The sequence below is a fragment of the Ovis canadensis genome, chromosome 19 (assembly GCF_042477335.2).
Source record: "Ovis canadensis isolate MfBH-ARS-UI-01 breed Bighorn chromosome 19, ARS-UI_OviCan_v2, whole genome shotgun sequence".
NCBI classification, from domain to species: domain Eukaryota; kingdom Metazoa; phylum Chordata; class Mammalia; order Artiodactyla; family Bovidae; genus Ovis; species Ovis canadensis.
The window spans coordinates 19,224,116-19,237,490 of NC_091263.1; the positions used below are offsets into that span (position 1 = coordinate 19,224,116).

The window sequence follows — 13,375 nt, forward strand, 5'->3', positions numbered from 1 at the left end:
ACAAGGTCTTGTGTACACCAAGACCTATCAAATTAAGCTGTGGCCTCAAATGAGCCCAGACCAGACCTACCTGCTGGTCTTGAAGGGTCTCCTGCAGAAGTGGGGAGCAGCCAAGGCTCACTGTGGGGCAAAGACACTGGCAGCAGTAGTTCTCATTGGCATGATCCCTTCTGAAGGTCACCATTTTCTCATCAAGACCTGGCGCCTCCCAGCAACCCATAGGCTCCATTGCTGGGACACCTCAGGACGATCAATCAACAAGGGTGGAACACAGCACCACCCATCACTGGAGATCATACTACTACAAACAACTATACATCAATAAAATGGACAACCTAGATAGAGTAAATGGACAAATTCTTCCAGGACTGAACAGGAAGAAACAGAAAAAGGAACAGACCAATCATAAGCAGTGAAATTAAAACAGTGATTTAAAAATTCCCAACAAACAAAAATCCAGAACCAGATAGCTTCAGAGGCAAGTTCAATCAAACATTCACAGAAGAGTTAACCCTGACCCATCTGAAAATCTTCCAAAGAAATCACAGAGGAAGAAACACTCCTAAGCTCATTCTATGAGGCCACCATCACCCAGATAATAAAACAAGATAAAGATACCACAAAAAAGAAAGTTATAGGCCAATATCACTGCTAAACATAGACATTAAAATCCTCAAGAAAATACTAGCAAACGAAATCCAACAACACAGTATAAGGATCATACACCCTGGTCAAGTGGGATTTACCTCAGGGATGCAAAGATCCTTCAATATATTCAAATCAATCAGTGTGATCCACCACATTAACACACTGAAGAATAAAAGCTGCATGGCCATCTCAATAGGTCCAGAAAAAGAGTTTGCAGACGTTAACACCCATTTATGACAAAGAACTCTCTAGAAAGTGACTGTAGAGGGAACCTACCTCAACATAATAAAGGCCATATATGACAAAGCCACAGCTAACATCATTCTCAATGGTGACACACTGTTTCCTCTACGACAAGGAGCAGGAGAAGACAAGCATGGCCACCCTCGCCACCTTCACTAAGCACACTTTTGGAAGCTGTAGTCATGGCTATCAGAGAAGAAAAGGAAATGAAAGGAATCCAGATTGGAAAAGAAGTGAAACTGTCACTGTTTGCAGATGACATGACACTATGCACAGAAGTACAGAAAGCGCACCTGAAAGGATCTGAAAGAAGTATCCGAAGTATCTGAAGGAGACGGGAACACCAGACCACCTGACCTGCCTCTGGAGAAATCTGTATGCAGGTCAGGAAGCAACGGTTAGGACATGGAACAACAGGCTGGTTCCAAATAGGAAAAGGAGTACGTCAAGGCTGTATATTGTCACCCTGCTTATTTAACTTATATGTAGAGTACATCATGAGAAATGCTGGGCTGGAAGAAGCACAAGCTGGAATCAAGATTGCTGGGAGAAATAGCAATAACCTCAGATATGCAGATGACACCATCCTTATGGCAGAAAGTGAAGAAAAATGAAAGAGCCACTTGATGAAAGTGAAAGAGGAGAGTGATAAAGTTGGCTTAAAGCTCAACATTCAGAAAACTAAGATCATGGCATGTGGTCCCATCACTTCATGGCAAATAGATGGGGAAACAGTGGCTGACTTTATTTTTGGGGGGTCCAAAATCACTGCAGATGGTGATTGCAGCCATGAAATTAAAAGACACTTGCCCCTTGGAGGGAAAGTTATGACCAACCTAGACAGGATGTTAAAAAGCAGAGCCATTACTTTGCCAACAAAGGTCCAACTAGTGAAGGCTATGGTTTTTCCAGTAGTTATGTATAGGTGTGAGAGTTCGACTATAAAGAAAGCTGAGCGCTGAAGAATTGATGCTTTTGAACTATGATGTTGGAGAAGACTCTTGAGAGTCCCTTGGATGGCAGGGAGACCCAACCAGTCTGTTCTAAAGGAGATCAGTCCTGAGTGTTCATTGAAAGGACTGCTCTTGAAGCTGAAACTCCAATACTTTGGCCACCTGATGCGAAGAACTGACTCATTTGAAAAGGCTCTGATGCTGGGGAAAGACTGAGGGCAGGAAGAGAAGGGGACAACAAAGGATGAGATTGTTGGATGGCATCACCAACTCGATGGACATGAGTTTGGGTAAACTCTGGCAGTTGGTGATGGACAGGGAGGCCTGCCACGCTGTAGTCCATGGGCTTACAAAGAGTCAGACATGACTAAATGACTGAACTGAACTGACTGATACACAGAAGATCCTAAAGATGTTATTAGAAAACTTCTAGAACTCATCAGTGAATTTGGCAAAGTTGCAGGTTACAAAATAAACACACAAAAATCTCTTGTATACATATATACCAACAATGAAAGCTCAAAAAGAGAAATTAAGAAAACAATCCCATTTACCACCACATCAAAAAATACCTAGGAATAAACCTACCTAATGAAGCAAATGACCTCTTCTCATAAAACCATAAGATGCTGCTGAAAGAAATCAAAGATGACACAGATGAAAATATTTACTATATTCTTGGATTGGAAGAATCAATATTGTAATGATTATACTACTCAAAACAACCTATAGATTCCATGCAATACCTATGGCATTTTTTCAGAAAAACAGAACAACAACAACAACAAAAGGCAAATTTTGAATGAAGACACAAAAGACCCAAAGAGCCAAGAAAATATTGAAGAAGAAAAACAGAGCCAGAAGAAATCGTCTCCCTGACTTCAGACTATACTATAAAGCTACAGTCATCAATATAGTATGGTAGTGGTGCAAAAATATAAATATAGATCAATGGAACAGGACAGCAAGTCGAGATAAATCCACATACCTATGGCCAACTAATCTGTGACAAAGGAGGCAAGAACACACAATTGAGAAAAGACAGTCTCTTCAGTAACTGGTGCTGGGAAAACTGGGCAATTACATGTAAAAGAATGAAATTAGAACACTCTCTATACCAAAAATAAACTGAAAATAGATTAAGACCTAAATGTAAGGCTAGATAGTATGAAACTCTTAGAGGAAAACAGGACGAACACTCTCTGACATATATTTCAGCAATATATTTTTTTGATAGACCTCCTAGAGTAATGAAAATATAAACAAAAATAATTTTTAAATAATTAATTAAACTTAAAAGCTTTTGCATAGCAAGGGAAACCATAAGCAAAATGAAACGATATCCCACAGAATGGGAGAAAATCTTTCCAAATGAAGCAGCTAACAAGGGGTTAATCTCCAAAATATGCAAATACCTCATGGAGCTCAATATCAAAAAAGCAAACAAACCAATGAAAAAATGGGCAGAAGATCTGAAAAATAAAGTTTCTTCAGAAAAGATATACAGATGGCTAGAAAGCACATGAAAAACATACTTAACATCACCAACTATCAGAAAAATGTGAATCAAAACTACAATGAGATATCACCTCCCACTAATCAGAAAGACCATCATCAAAAACTACAAACAAATGCTGGAGAGATTATGGAGAAAAGGGAACCCTCTTACACTGTTGGTGGGAATGTAAATTGGTACAACTACTATGGAAAACAGTACAGAGGTTCCTCCAAAGAAACTAAAAGTTGCCATATGATCTGGAATCCCACTTATGGGCATGTGTCTTGCAAAAACCATATTTCAAAAAGATACAAGCAACCCAATATTCATTGCTGCAGTATTTACAATAGCCAAGACATCAAAGCAACCTCAACATTCACCGACAGAAAAAATGATAAAGGAGATAGATATGGTTCATATAGACAACAGAATATTATTCAGCCATAAAATGAATGAAATAAATCCTTTTGCAGCTGCATGCATGGACCTAGAGATTGTCTTACTGAGTAAAGTCAGAATGAGAAAGACAAATATTTTATGATATCACTCATTTGTGGAATCTTAAAAATGGTACAAACTAACTTATTTACAAAATAGAAATAGAGTTACAGATGTAGAAAATAAACCTATAGTTAAAAGGGGGTTAGAGAAGGAGGAAAAAATCAGGAGATTGGGATCAACATATACACACTATTACATATAAGATCATTAATAAGGACCTACTGTATAGCACAGGGAACTCTGCTCAGTACTCTCTAATGGCATATATGGGAAAAGAACCTAAAAAAGAGTGGGCATATGCTTACATGTAACTGATTAACTTGGTTGTACACCTGAAACTAACAAGTAGAAATCAACTATAATAAAAAAAAAAAAATACAGCACACAGAAGGTTATAGGACAAAAGTTTGAGAAATGTTAATAATGTGCATATGAACAAAAAGGTTATATTTGGAATCATGGGTCAGCAAAATTTTAATATTCCAAATTCCACTTTTCAAGCTAAAAAGACATTACTTCCTATTTTGTTGTTCTTTTTTTTTTTTTTTTTTTGGCTCCTATTGTTCAAAGGGGATAGTAATGCAAGAGGCTGGTTACTCTTTACCCAAACCAGGAAAATGATACCTGTGCTTTATTTTGGATGTTCTTTGGAAATTCCAGTTTCTGCTCAGTTTATACCCAGTTTTTCTTTGTGCACTTAGAAAATGGCTTTAAAAAACTAGGACTTGAAAAGTATGAGTCTAAAAAAAAAGAAAAGTATGAGTCTGCAAGCAAGGCTGTATTCTAATATAGAGAATCAGAAGTCCTTAAAATCCCATCTTTTCCGTTTACCAGTTCTTACTCAAGGGGCCTCCCTTAAATCTTTACAGTGAGAGATTAGAGCAGTGTTCTCCAGAAAGTATAAGGCAGGTCTGCATAGCTGAGGGAAGACTGACCACCCTTCCCTGGATTTGGGGTGTGGGCTTCTGGTAACTCAGACTGTAAAGAACCCGCCTAACAATGCAGGAGACGTTAAGAGATGTGGGTTCGATCCCTGGGTCAGGAAGATCCCCTGGAGAAGGGAATGGCTACCCATTCCAGTATTCGTGCCTGGAGAATCCCATGGACAGAGGAGCCTGGGAGGCTACAGTCCATGGGGTTGCAAAGAATCAGACACGGCTGAGCTACTACGCACAGCACAGCACAGATCTACTCCTGTCTACCTTCCCAGTCCTAATGAAGTGTGAAAGTGCACGTTTACATAATGCTTATGTCCTGCACTGGCATTCATAAAAAAAAAAAAAAAAAAAAAAACCAGAAAGCTTCCAAAATGTTAAGGCTTCGATCAGGAGCAAGAAGAACATTTAAGTTGGATAGTGAGACTATTATACAATTAAAATGAGATGCACCGTAATTCGATGCAGGATACAGGATGCTTGGGGCTGGTGCACTGGGATGACCCAGAGGGATGATATGGGGAGGGAGGTGGGAGGGGGGTTCAGGATTGGGAACACGTGTACACCTGTGGCAGATTCCTGTTGATGTATGGCAAAACCAATACAATATTGTAAAGTAAAAAAAAAAAGGAATTATAACTCAGAAAAATGATCACTCCCAAATATCAGTAGTGCCAAGTTGAGAAACCCTGATCGCAGTCAGTTGATTAAGAACAGCTGAAATAAATGTATTGATTGTGGTGAAGTGCTGTTTTGAAGAAGTTGCCTTTAAAATCTTCAGGTTATACTACAGATGAGCCTGAAAAATATGTTCATCAGATACCATGTTCTTCATCCTATTGATTTTTTCTTGGCACATTAAAGGGCATTATAAAAACCAAACAATATAATAATAAAATAAATAAATTCAATTAGGAAAATAGAGAAAAACTTTAGAAAAAAAGAGGAATTTGTGTGACTGAGAGCATTATGAAAATACAAATAAAATGTATCATTAGTCAAAATCTTAACAGACATGTGTGGATATTAATCAAGGGCATATAATTTACTGATTACTATACTGACCATGTATAGACATCTGGTGTTATTACAGCTCTTTTAGAGAAGACTTGAAAAATTACAAAGCCCTAGCAATACTAGGGTTGAGATAGAAGCCCTCTAAGGTCAGTGTGAAGGTAGGGAGACTGTCCACATTTTAAGATCACTGAGTCAGTCTGAATGCTCTCATCTTGCATCCTCCCCACTCCCCACTCCCCTCCAAAAGCAGAGTGAATACATTAAAAAGTAGTAAAAGTAGTAAACGATCATCTTAGGATTGTAGACTTTTAGGCTAGAAGCCTTAAAATGATTTAATCATCCCATATTCACCAACATCATTCCTGACAGATTAACTTCACAGATTTTCATGTGAAAAGACAAATTCTGTGATCCAGAGGGTGGAGAAGACACTATTCTCACACTACCTGATTCCCCTTAGTAAACTAAACATACATTTAGGTTATCAACAAAGAAAGGCATCAATAGGAGAAAAAATGTTTTTGAAAACATGTGATCTTTTACATTAGTATCAAATAATTACACTGACAAAAAAATTCTCTTACAGTTTTTTAATAATTTTTTAAAGCATTCCAAAGGAGACCAGAACATACTGCAGTCTTTCAGGAAGTAAGTATCTATCTGGCCCTGTAGGGGGTCATGTCCATTAGTGTATTAATAGCTTCGAAGAGAGCTACAATTAAACAAGCATTGCACTTCCGTTAGAGCAGTGTTTCTCTCAGCACCGCTTTTGACCACCCTCTCCACCCCAACTCCAGGAAAGCGAAAGTGCATCGCAGGCAGTCTTTACCAGCTGAGCTACCAGGGAAGCCCAGGAGTGAATTTAGTTCTATTGAATAGCAATAGACTATTAAACAGTCTTCCATTCAGACTTCAGCAAGCCACCTTGAAGATGTAAAGGACAACCATTTATTTTTTCTTATTTCTTTTCATGTAGCAACAAGACCACTTGAAGGAGGAAGCAACTGATGGGAGGGGGCTATTGGAAACATTTGTGTAAGGTTGTAAAACTTGAAAGTAGCTCCAATATGACCCAACAATCCCACTCCTGGGCATATACCCAGAGAAAACCATGACTCAAAAAGATACACACACCCCCAATATTCGTTGCAGCACTATTTACAATAGCCAAGACACAGAAGCAACCTAGATGTCCCTGCATGGATAAGAGGATTATGATACATATATACAAGAGAATATTAATCATAAAGAGGAACAAAATTGAGCCAGTTGTCCTGAGTGGATGAACCTAGAGTCTGTCATACAGAGTGAAGTCAGTCAGGAAGGAAAGGATATTGTATGTTAACGTGTATATGTAGAAGACTCTTGAGAGTCCCTTGGACTGCAAGGAGATCAAACCAGTCAATCCTAAAGGACATCAGTCCTGAATATTCATTGGAAGAAATGATGCTGAAGCTGAAGTTCCAATTATTTGGCCACCTGATGTGAAGAACTGACTCAGTGGAAAAGACCCTGATGCTGCTAAAGATCGAAGGCAGGAGAAGGGGACAACAGAGGATGAGATGATTGGATGGCATCACTAACTCGATGGACATGAGTTTAAGCAAACTCCAAGAGTTGGTGATGGACAGGGAGGCCTGGCGTGCTGCGGTCCACGGGGTTTGCAAAGAGTCAGGCATGACTGAGGACTAAGCTAAACATGTATATATGGAATCTAGAGGGGCTTCCCCTGACTCCATGGTAAAGCATCTACCTTTAATGCAGGAAATGTGGGTTCGTTCCCTGGGTCAGGAAGACTCCCCTGGAGGAGGGCTTGGTAACCCAGTTCAGTTTTCTTGCCTGAAGAATCCCATGGATAGAGGATAACCCTGGCAGACGACAGTCTGTAGGGTTGCAGAGTCAGACACAACTGAAGTGATTTAGCATGCATGCATGGACTCTAGAGAAACAGTATTGATGAACTTATTTGTGGGGCAGAAATAGAGACGAAGATGAAGATAATGGATTTGTGGACACTGTGGGGAAAGGAAGGAGAGGGTAAGATGAACTGAGAGAGCAGCAATGATATATACACCCTGCAATGTATAAAATAGATAGCTAGTGAGACGCTGCTGTATAGCACAGGGGCCTCAGCTCAGGGCTCTGTGATGACGTAGAGGGGTGGGATGGAGGTAGTGGCAGGGAAGCCCAGGAGGGAGGGGATATGTATATACATACAGCTGATTCACTTTTTTGTACAGCAGAAACTAACATAACATTGAAAAGCAATTATCCTCCAATAACAAAGAAGGAAGGTAGCTGCAGCCTCGCTCATACGCACGGATGCATGGAGACTAGCCCACCTGACACGCCTGCAATGAGGGGTGCTGTGTCATGCAGTCCATTGACCGAAAGCATTCACTGAACAGGTCTGATGCAGATTCTTGCCGTTCAGGCATTTTCTGCTCAATGCACAGTAATACCAGGGTGGAAGATGGAAATGGGAACAAAGAACAGACCTAAAAACAAACACAAACACACACACCAAACGTGGTTCCCATAACAAGACAGAGTTTTAGAAATAAATGGAATAAGGATATACTTTGCAAAGGTATATAGAGAGAGATCAAATATACTCCGTGGTTCCCACAGTTCCCAGGATGACGATGACTAAAATTTCCCTTACTGTTACTGCTATTTTGACCATTTTGATGGCTTTCATTCTAAAAAGGAATGCCACTTTCTTTCATAACACAGAAAAATTAATGTATTTCTAGAGACTTAAACTCTGGTTAACAATGGAAATAATCTGTCAGCAAATTGTTTTCCTTACATGATTCTAGGAACAAGTTAGGCAGGTTTCTAAGAGCCACAGCTGAGTCAGACTAGAAAAAGAAAACCTTCTGGGGCATCTCAGGCTAAGTCTCACCTAGTCCAAAACATCGTTGAGGGCTTTTATGAATCTGAGTAAGGGCCACATGCTCAGGGCAAATGCAGCCCTGCTCTGGAGTACACAGCTTGCGGAACAGACTGGGCTGGAATTAGCCCCGAGGTTCTGCTGCATCAGTGTGTCCTGTGCGGCAGAACACCTGGATACCTTTACACAGCAGCCCTGAGCTTTCTTCATGAAAGCAAGCAACTGGGCATCAGAAGAACCCACGAAGCACTGAGGGAAGGAGGTTTCATGAAACAGGACTTTAAGAAAGTGTTGGAGAATCTTTACTTGTCAAAGACACCCCTGAAATTCTTGAACCAAATTCTAATCTGTGGGTGGAAGAGATAAGAGTAAAGATCAACCCACTGTTAGCTCAGCCCTGCCATACAGATGGGGCAGAAGGAAAAAGTATCATGTGGGCTGGGCTGCCAAAGTGGCATGTAACAGAAGTGGCATCTGTCTGTTTAAACACCTATGATGTGCACATCAGTCTCCCAGACTCCTGCAGAGTAAAACACAGAAGCAAAATATAGTCCCTCCTCTCAAGATTTTAACACCTTGTTGAGATAGAAAAGCAAGGAAGAAGAGAAGAAACTGGAGCGTGAACAAAGCTTCACTGCTCTCTTACCTGTCTTCAAAAATTAGCCTTCAGCTCATGTGGATACACTTGGTGAGCTCTGTTTGATAACACACAATACATTTCTGCTGATGTAAGCTCTTATTTATGGGATTGGGATACACAGCAAGTTCCTACTGGATAGCACAGGGAACTGTATTCAGTATCCTATGATAAACCATAATGTGAAAGAATATTCTAAACTGTGTACATTTATATATAACTGAATCACTTTGCTGTACAGCAGAAATTAACACTACATTGTAAATCAACTACACTTCAATTAAAAAACAGTTTTCTGTATCCTGGATATATAATAGGGAATCATAGATTTATTGACTGAGTTTGTGATGGATCTTATGGGAGTTCTGGAAGGACAGAATTACTCAAGGGATTTCTTGGGGAGCTAAAACGTAAGCCAAATATTGAAGAATACATTCCATAAACATAGGAAATATTACCTGTCTAGATATATTTGTATATTTAAAACTTTGCAATTAAGAGGTATTCTTGATCTATTCGCCAAGATATTTAATATGAACAAGCTGCAAATATATATCAGCATGAAAGTGGCGGAATTTGACATGCTTCTAAGCCCACTGTGTCTTGACAACTTCCTTGATGACTCTTACATTGAGAGACCTTGGTAGCTTGTAAAGAGTGCTCACTGGAAGGTCACTGAGGGGATTTCAAAATGGCTCTGGTGTAATGACCACACCTCCTCCATTGTTTTCACAGACCATAAACAAGACTGAAGAATGTCCGTCTGAAACGCTGCCTTGAATGAAGAAACTTCATTAAACAAGAAGTTGGCTTCCAGTTTTGCACAGGCGTCGATGGAATGCTGTTTTGTTTGTGTTTTTAATTTTCTACTTTACCCAATGAAAACAACATGTTTTTACGTGCTGTGCAAATGGTTCTTTCATGTGGTCTGACAGTTTATTTTTGCATCATTTTTTTAATTAAAGAAAACAATCCCAGAAGAGGACAACAACTACCACAAACAAATAAAGCAAAACATGGAAGGTTGACATTCACGTGGAAGAACATTTGAATTCAGAATTTATCTGAAGGTGTAGATAGATTTTTTTTTTTTAAACAGGAAATCTGATGTCAAGAGGTAGGCAAGCAGAAATGGAAACAAATTGTCTTCCTCAGTAATTAAGCTACTCTTTCTTTTTCCCTTCTTGTTTAAATCTAGTGGGTTGGGTTTTTTTTATTTTATTTTTTCTTAGAAATATTTAGGTAAGGTTTATCTTGAATCTTAATTGCCTTAATTTTAAGGACGTCAAAGGCTCTCGAGGCAAGCTGTCAACGTCTTGTTAAAACCAAGAAAGAATGGAAATATTGTACCAGTTTCCACTGGTACAGAAGTCTAAGACTATGAGTTTTTAGGGTGGAAAAAAAACTGTACAGTTTTAAAGAAAATGTTTTTCTTCATTTGAAGAAAATTTGCTGATAAAAGAAACCATGGCAACTGCAAGAATTGGGGAAATGCTGGGACTTCTCATGAACTTTGTCTTAAGTGTTGAATTGTTCTAGAAGGCTAAAACATTTTAAGGTAAAGTTATTAATGTTGGTTTAAAAACAACTGCATTAGAAATAATGCGTGTTTGGGGGGCAGAATGCAGACTTTTTTAATTTCCAAAGCGTGATCGCTAGCAAAATCATTAGTGCTTTTTATCTGCAGTCTTTTTTATGAGCTTTACAAACTTTTTAGTCAGCTTTGCTTGTCACATTGCAAAATCTAGCTTAAGAGCATTAAAAAAAAAAAAACTTAAGTAGATAGGAGCTTATTGTCAAAAAGTGCAAAAAAGAAAAAAAACACACAAAAAAAACCAACAAAAAAAGCAATAGATAGAGAAATTGTTGACAATTTCTGTAGTCTTTCCTAGTTGTGATCAAATTCAGCCTATGGATGGCCTGTTTTATACCAAAGATGAAGTGGCACCCTGTTGCAGTCCAGAAGATAGAGGTTGCTTTTCTTTTTTCTCTTTCCTTTTTTAAAATTTTATTTGACCTACATGGCCGGACCAGTTCTTTGTTTGTTTAAACTACCTTCCACTGGTGTTTTACATACTGCAAAAAAAAAAAAAATTGTTTTTATTTTAAATGTATATTTGTGGATAGTAGAAGCTTGTTCCTCTGGTCAGCAATATTAGCGCCAAGAGTTCTGGATTCCAACCAATAGAGCCAAATGGCTTTAAATTCCATGTGCTTTTCTGGTTCTTTCCTAGTGCTCTTGAATCATGAAGTCTGTATCGATGGCCACCAATGAGCTAACACACTTCTTTAACAGGTTGAAATTTCATTATGTGAATTTTGGACTCAAGATACTTCCTGAACTGGTCTGAAAGATCACTTGTTGAAAAAGCTCAGTGATGCTCTGTTGAGTGGTGAGTGGTCTCCTGAAAAGGCCTTGTGCAGTATGTGGGACAGTAGCCTTCCTTCTAAATTCCTGCACCTCTAGATTTTGTCTTCTTGCCTCAGTCTTTGTCATCATCTACTATGAATAGCCACCTTGACTCTGCATTTGGGGAGGGGGTATCTTTTTTGTGTGCGTGCCTCATTTCATTGGATTTTCATATCCTGGTATCGTCAGAAGAAAGACAAGATAGACTTTTTAATTTCAGTTTAACTCTCTGAGGCAAATAGGACCAATAAGATTGAGGATTCTATTAGTGGACTTCAGGTAAGCTTTTAATGCTAGTTGACAATCAAGAAATATGACTTATATGAATAAGAACCCAAATAATTAGATTTGATCGATTCTTAAAGCCAAAGGAGATATATGTTACATTGAGAATGATGCAAAACTTTGTCTAAAATGAATTAAATTGACTTACCAAACACTTCTGCATATTTGACTCATAAAATCTATGTTCAACCTGTACAGTTTTACCTGAAATGAAAGACAGTGGAACTCTGTTAATTGAACCATGCACTAGAATGGCTTTCTAATGGCTGATTAGAATCAATAGTTGAAACTCTTTTCACAAAGTGACAGGAACCTGTCTTAGTCCAGAAGGAAGAGGCACTATAAAAGAAAACAGGGTAGGCATTGAAAAACTAACGTATGAAAAGGTAAATCATATTCCCATTAGGTCAACATGAATAATGAGTTTGACTCATACAATTCATCAACATTATACTATGTTTGATCTATAAACAAAGGTCTAGTGTTAAAATATACCTAATCCTCTTATTTGAAAATCCCATGAATTGAAAGTTCTTATCTAGAGAGTGATTCCATATCTTTGTGGTCCAACTAGATTCAAAAATTTAGCCAACGCAGTGTAGCATGTGCTACAAAGAAATTCCAGCTGGTCACAGCCATCCCTATGGTTTCCCATGCTTTAGAGAGAATACTAAACTTTTGTTTTGTTCCATTCTTCAGCTTCTTGTGTATGTTAAGGATGGCATTTTCTCTTTGAAAAATGGGCCCCCGAGTTACAGGGGGATGAGCAAACCTGTATAGGAGCTGTCCTTTTGGTTTCTCTTCTTCAGTCTCTGAACTCTGTGTATAAATAAGGATTATCCTGGGCATAATTCATTTAAATATGAAATCAACATACTTCCTTTGTCTTCTGTCAAGAAAATAAATCAAAACGTATTGTGATACCAAGAAAGTCTCATTTCCACAATCAACAATGAGGCTAAGAGGTAGCTACCATGTGGCTGATGAATGTGCCTAGGTAACTTCCTGATTCTACTCAAAACTACTGCTTTATTTATACACTCAACAACATTTTTTTCAACTATAAAATTTCAGTAATCTCAATTTTTTAAGCCACTTCAGGCAAAAGAAAATGACTTGCCATCTTATGTGTCCATCTGTGCTTTATGTTTGGATTTTTTTTATATTATGCCATAACATATCTTATTTTAAATCAAAAAGAAGGAAAAAGTGGCACATGTTCAAATTTGCATATATCATCTCTAAAGTTTATCACCTAAAAATTAATTTTAAGAATCAAGCCCAGGAAAAAAATAAATACATCAATAGGTAGGCAGCATTACATTGTATGAAAAGTAAAATAAACCAAAACA

The 13,375-nt window shown here is 38.4% G+C and overlaps 1 protein-coding gene across 12 annotated transcripts in view; it reads left to right on the top strand.

The window, feature by feature from the left end:
- Positions 1 to 12,928, top strand: part of RBMS3 (RNA binding motif single stranded interacting protein 3) — an 811,389-nt gene extending 798,461 nt beyond the window's left edge. For 7 of the 12 annotated variants that reach the window (XM_069561193.1, XM_069561203.1, XM_069561197.1 and 4 more), the window contains one exon: positions 10,064 to 12,928. In XM_069561193.1, the coding sequence (XP_069417294.1) occupies positions 10,064 to 10,070 (7 nt within the window). In that variant the 3' untranslated portion in view covers positions 10,071 to 12,928. The remainder of the gene's footprint in view (positions 1 to 10,063) is intronic. The other 5 variants (XM_069561200.1, XM_069561202.1, XM_069561201.1 and 2 more) reach the window with 2 other exon arrangements.
- The last annotated feature ends 447 nt before the right edge of the window (positions 12,929 to 13,375 follow it).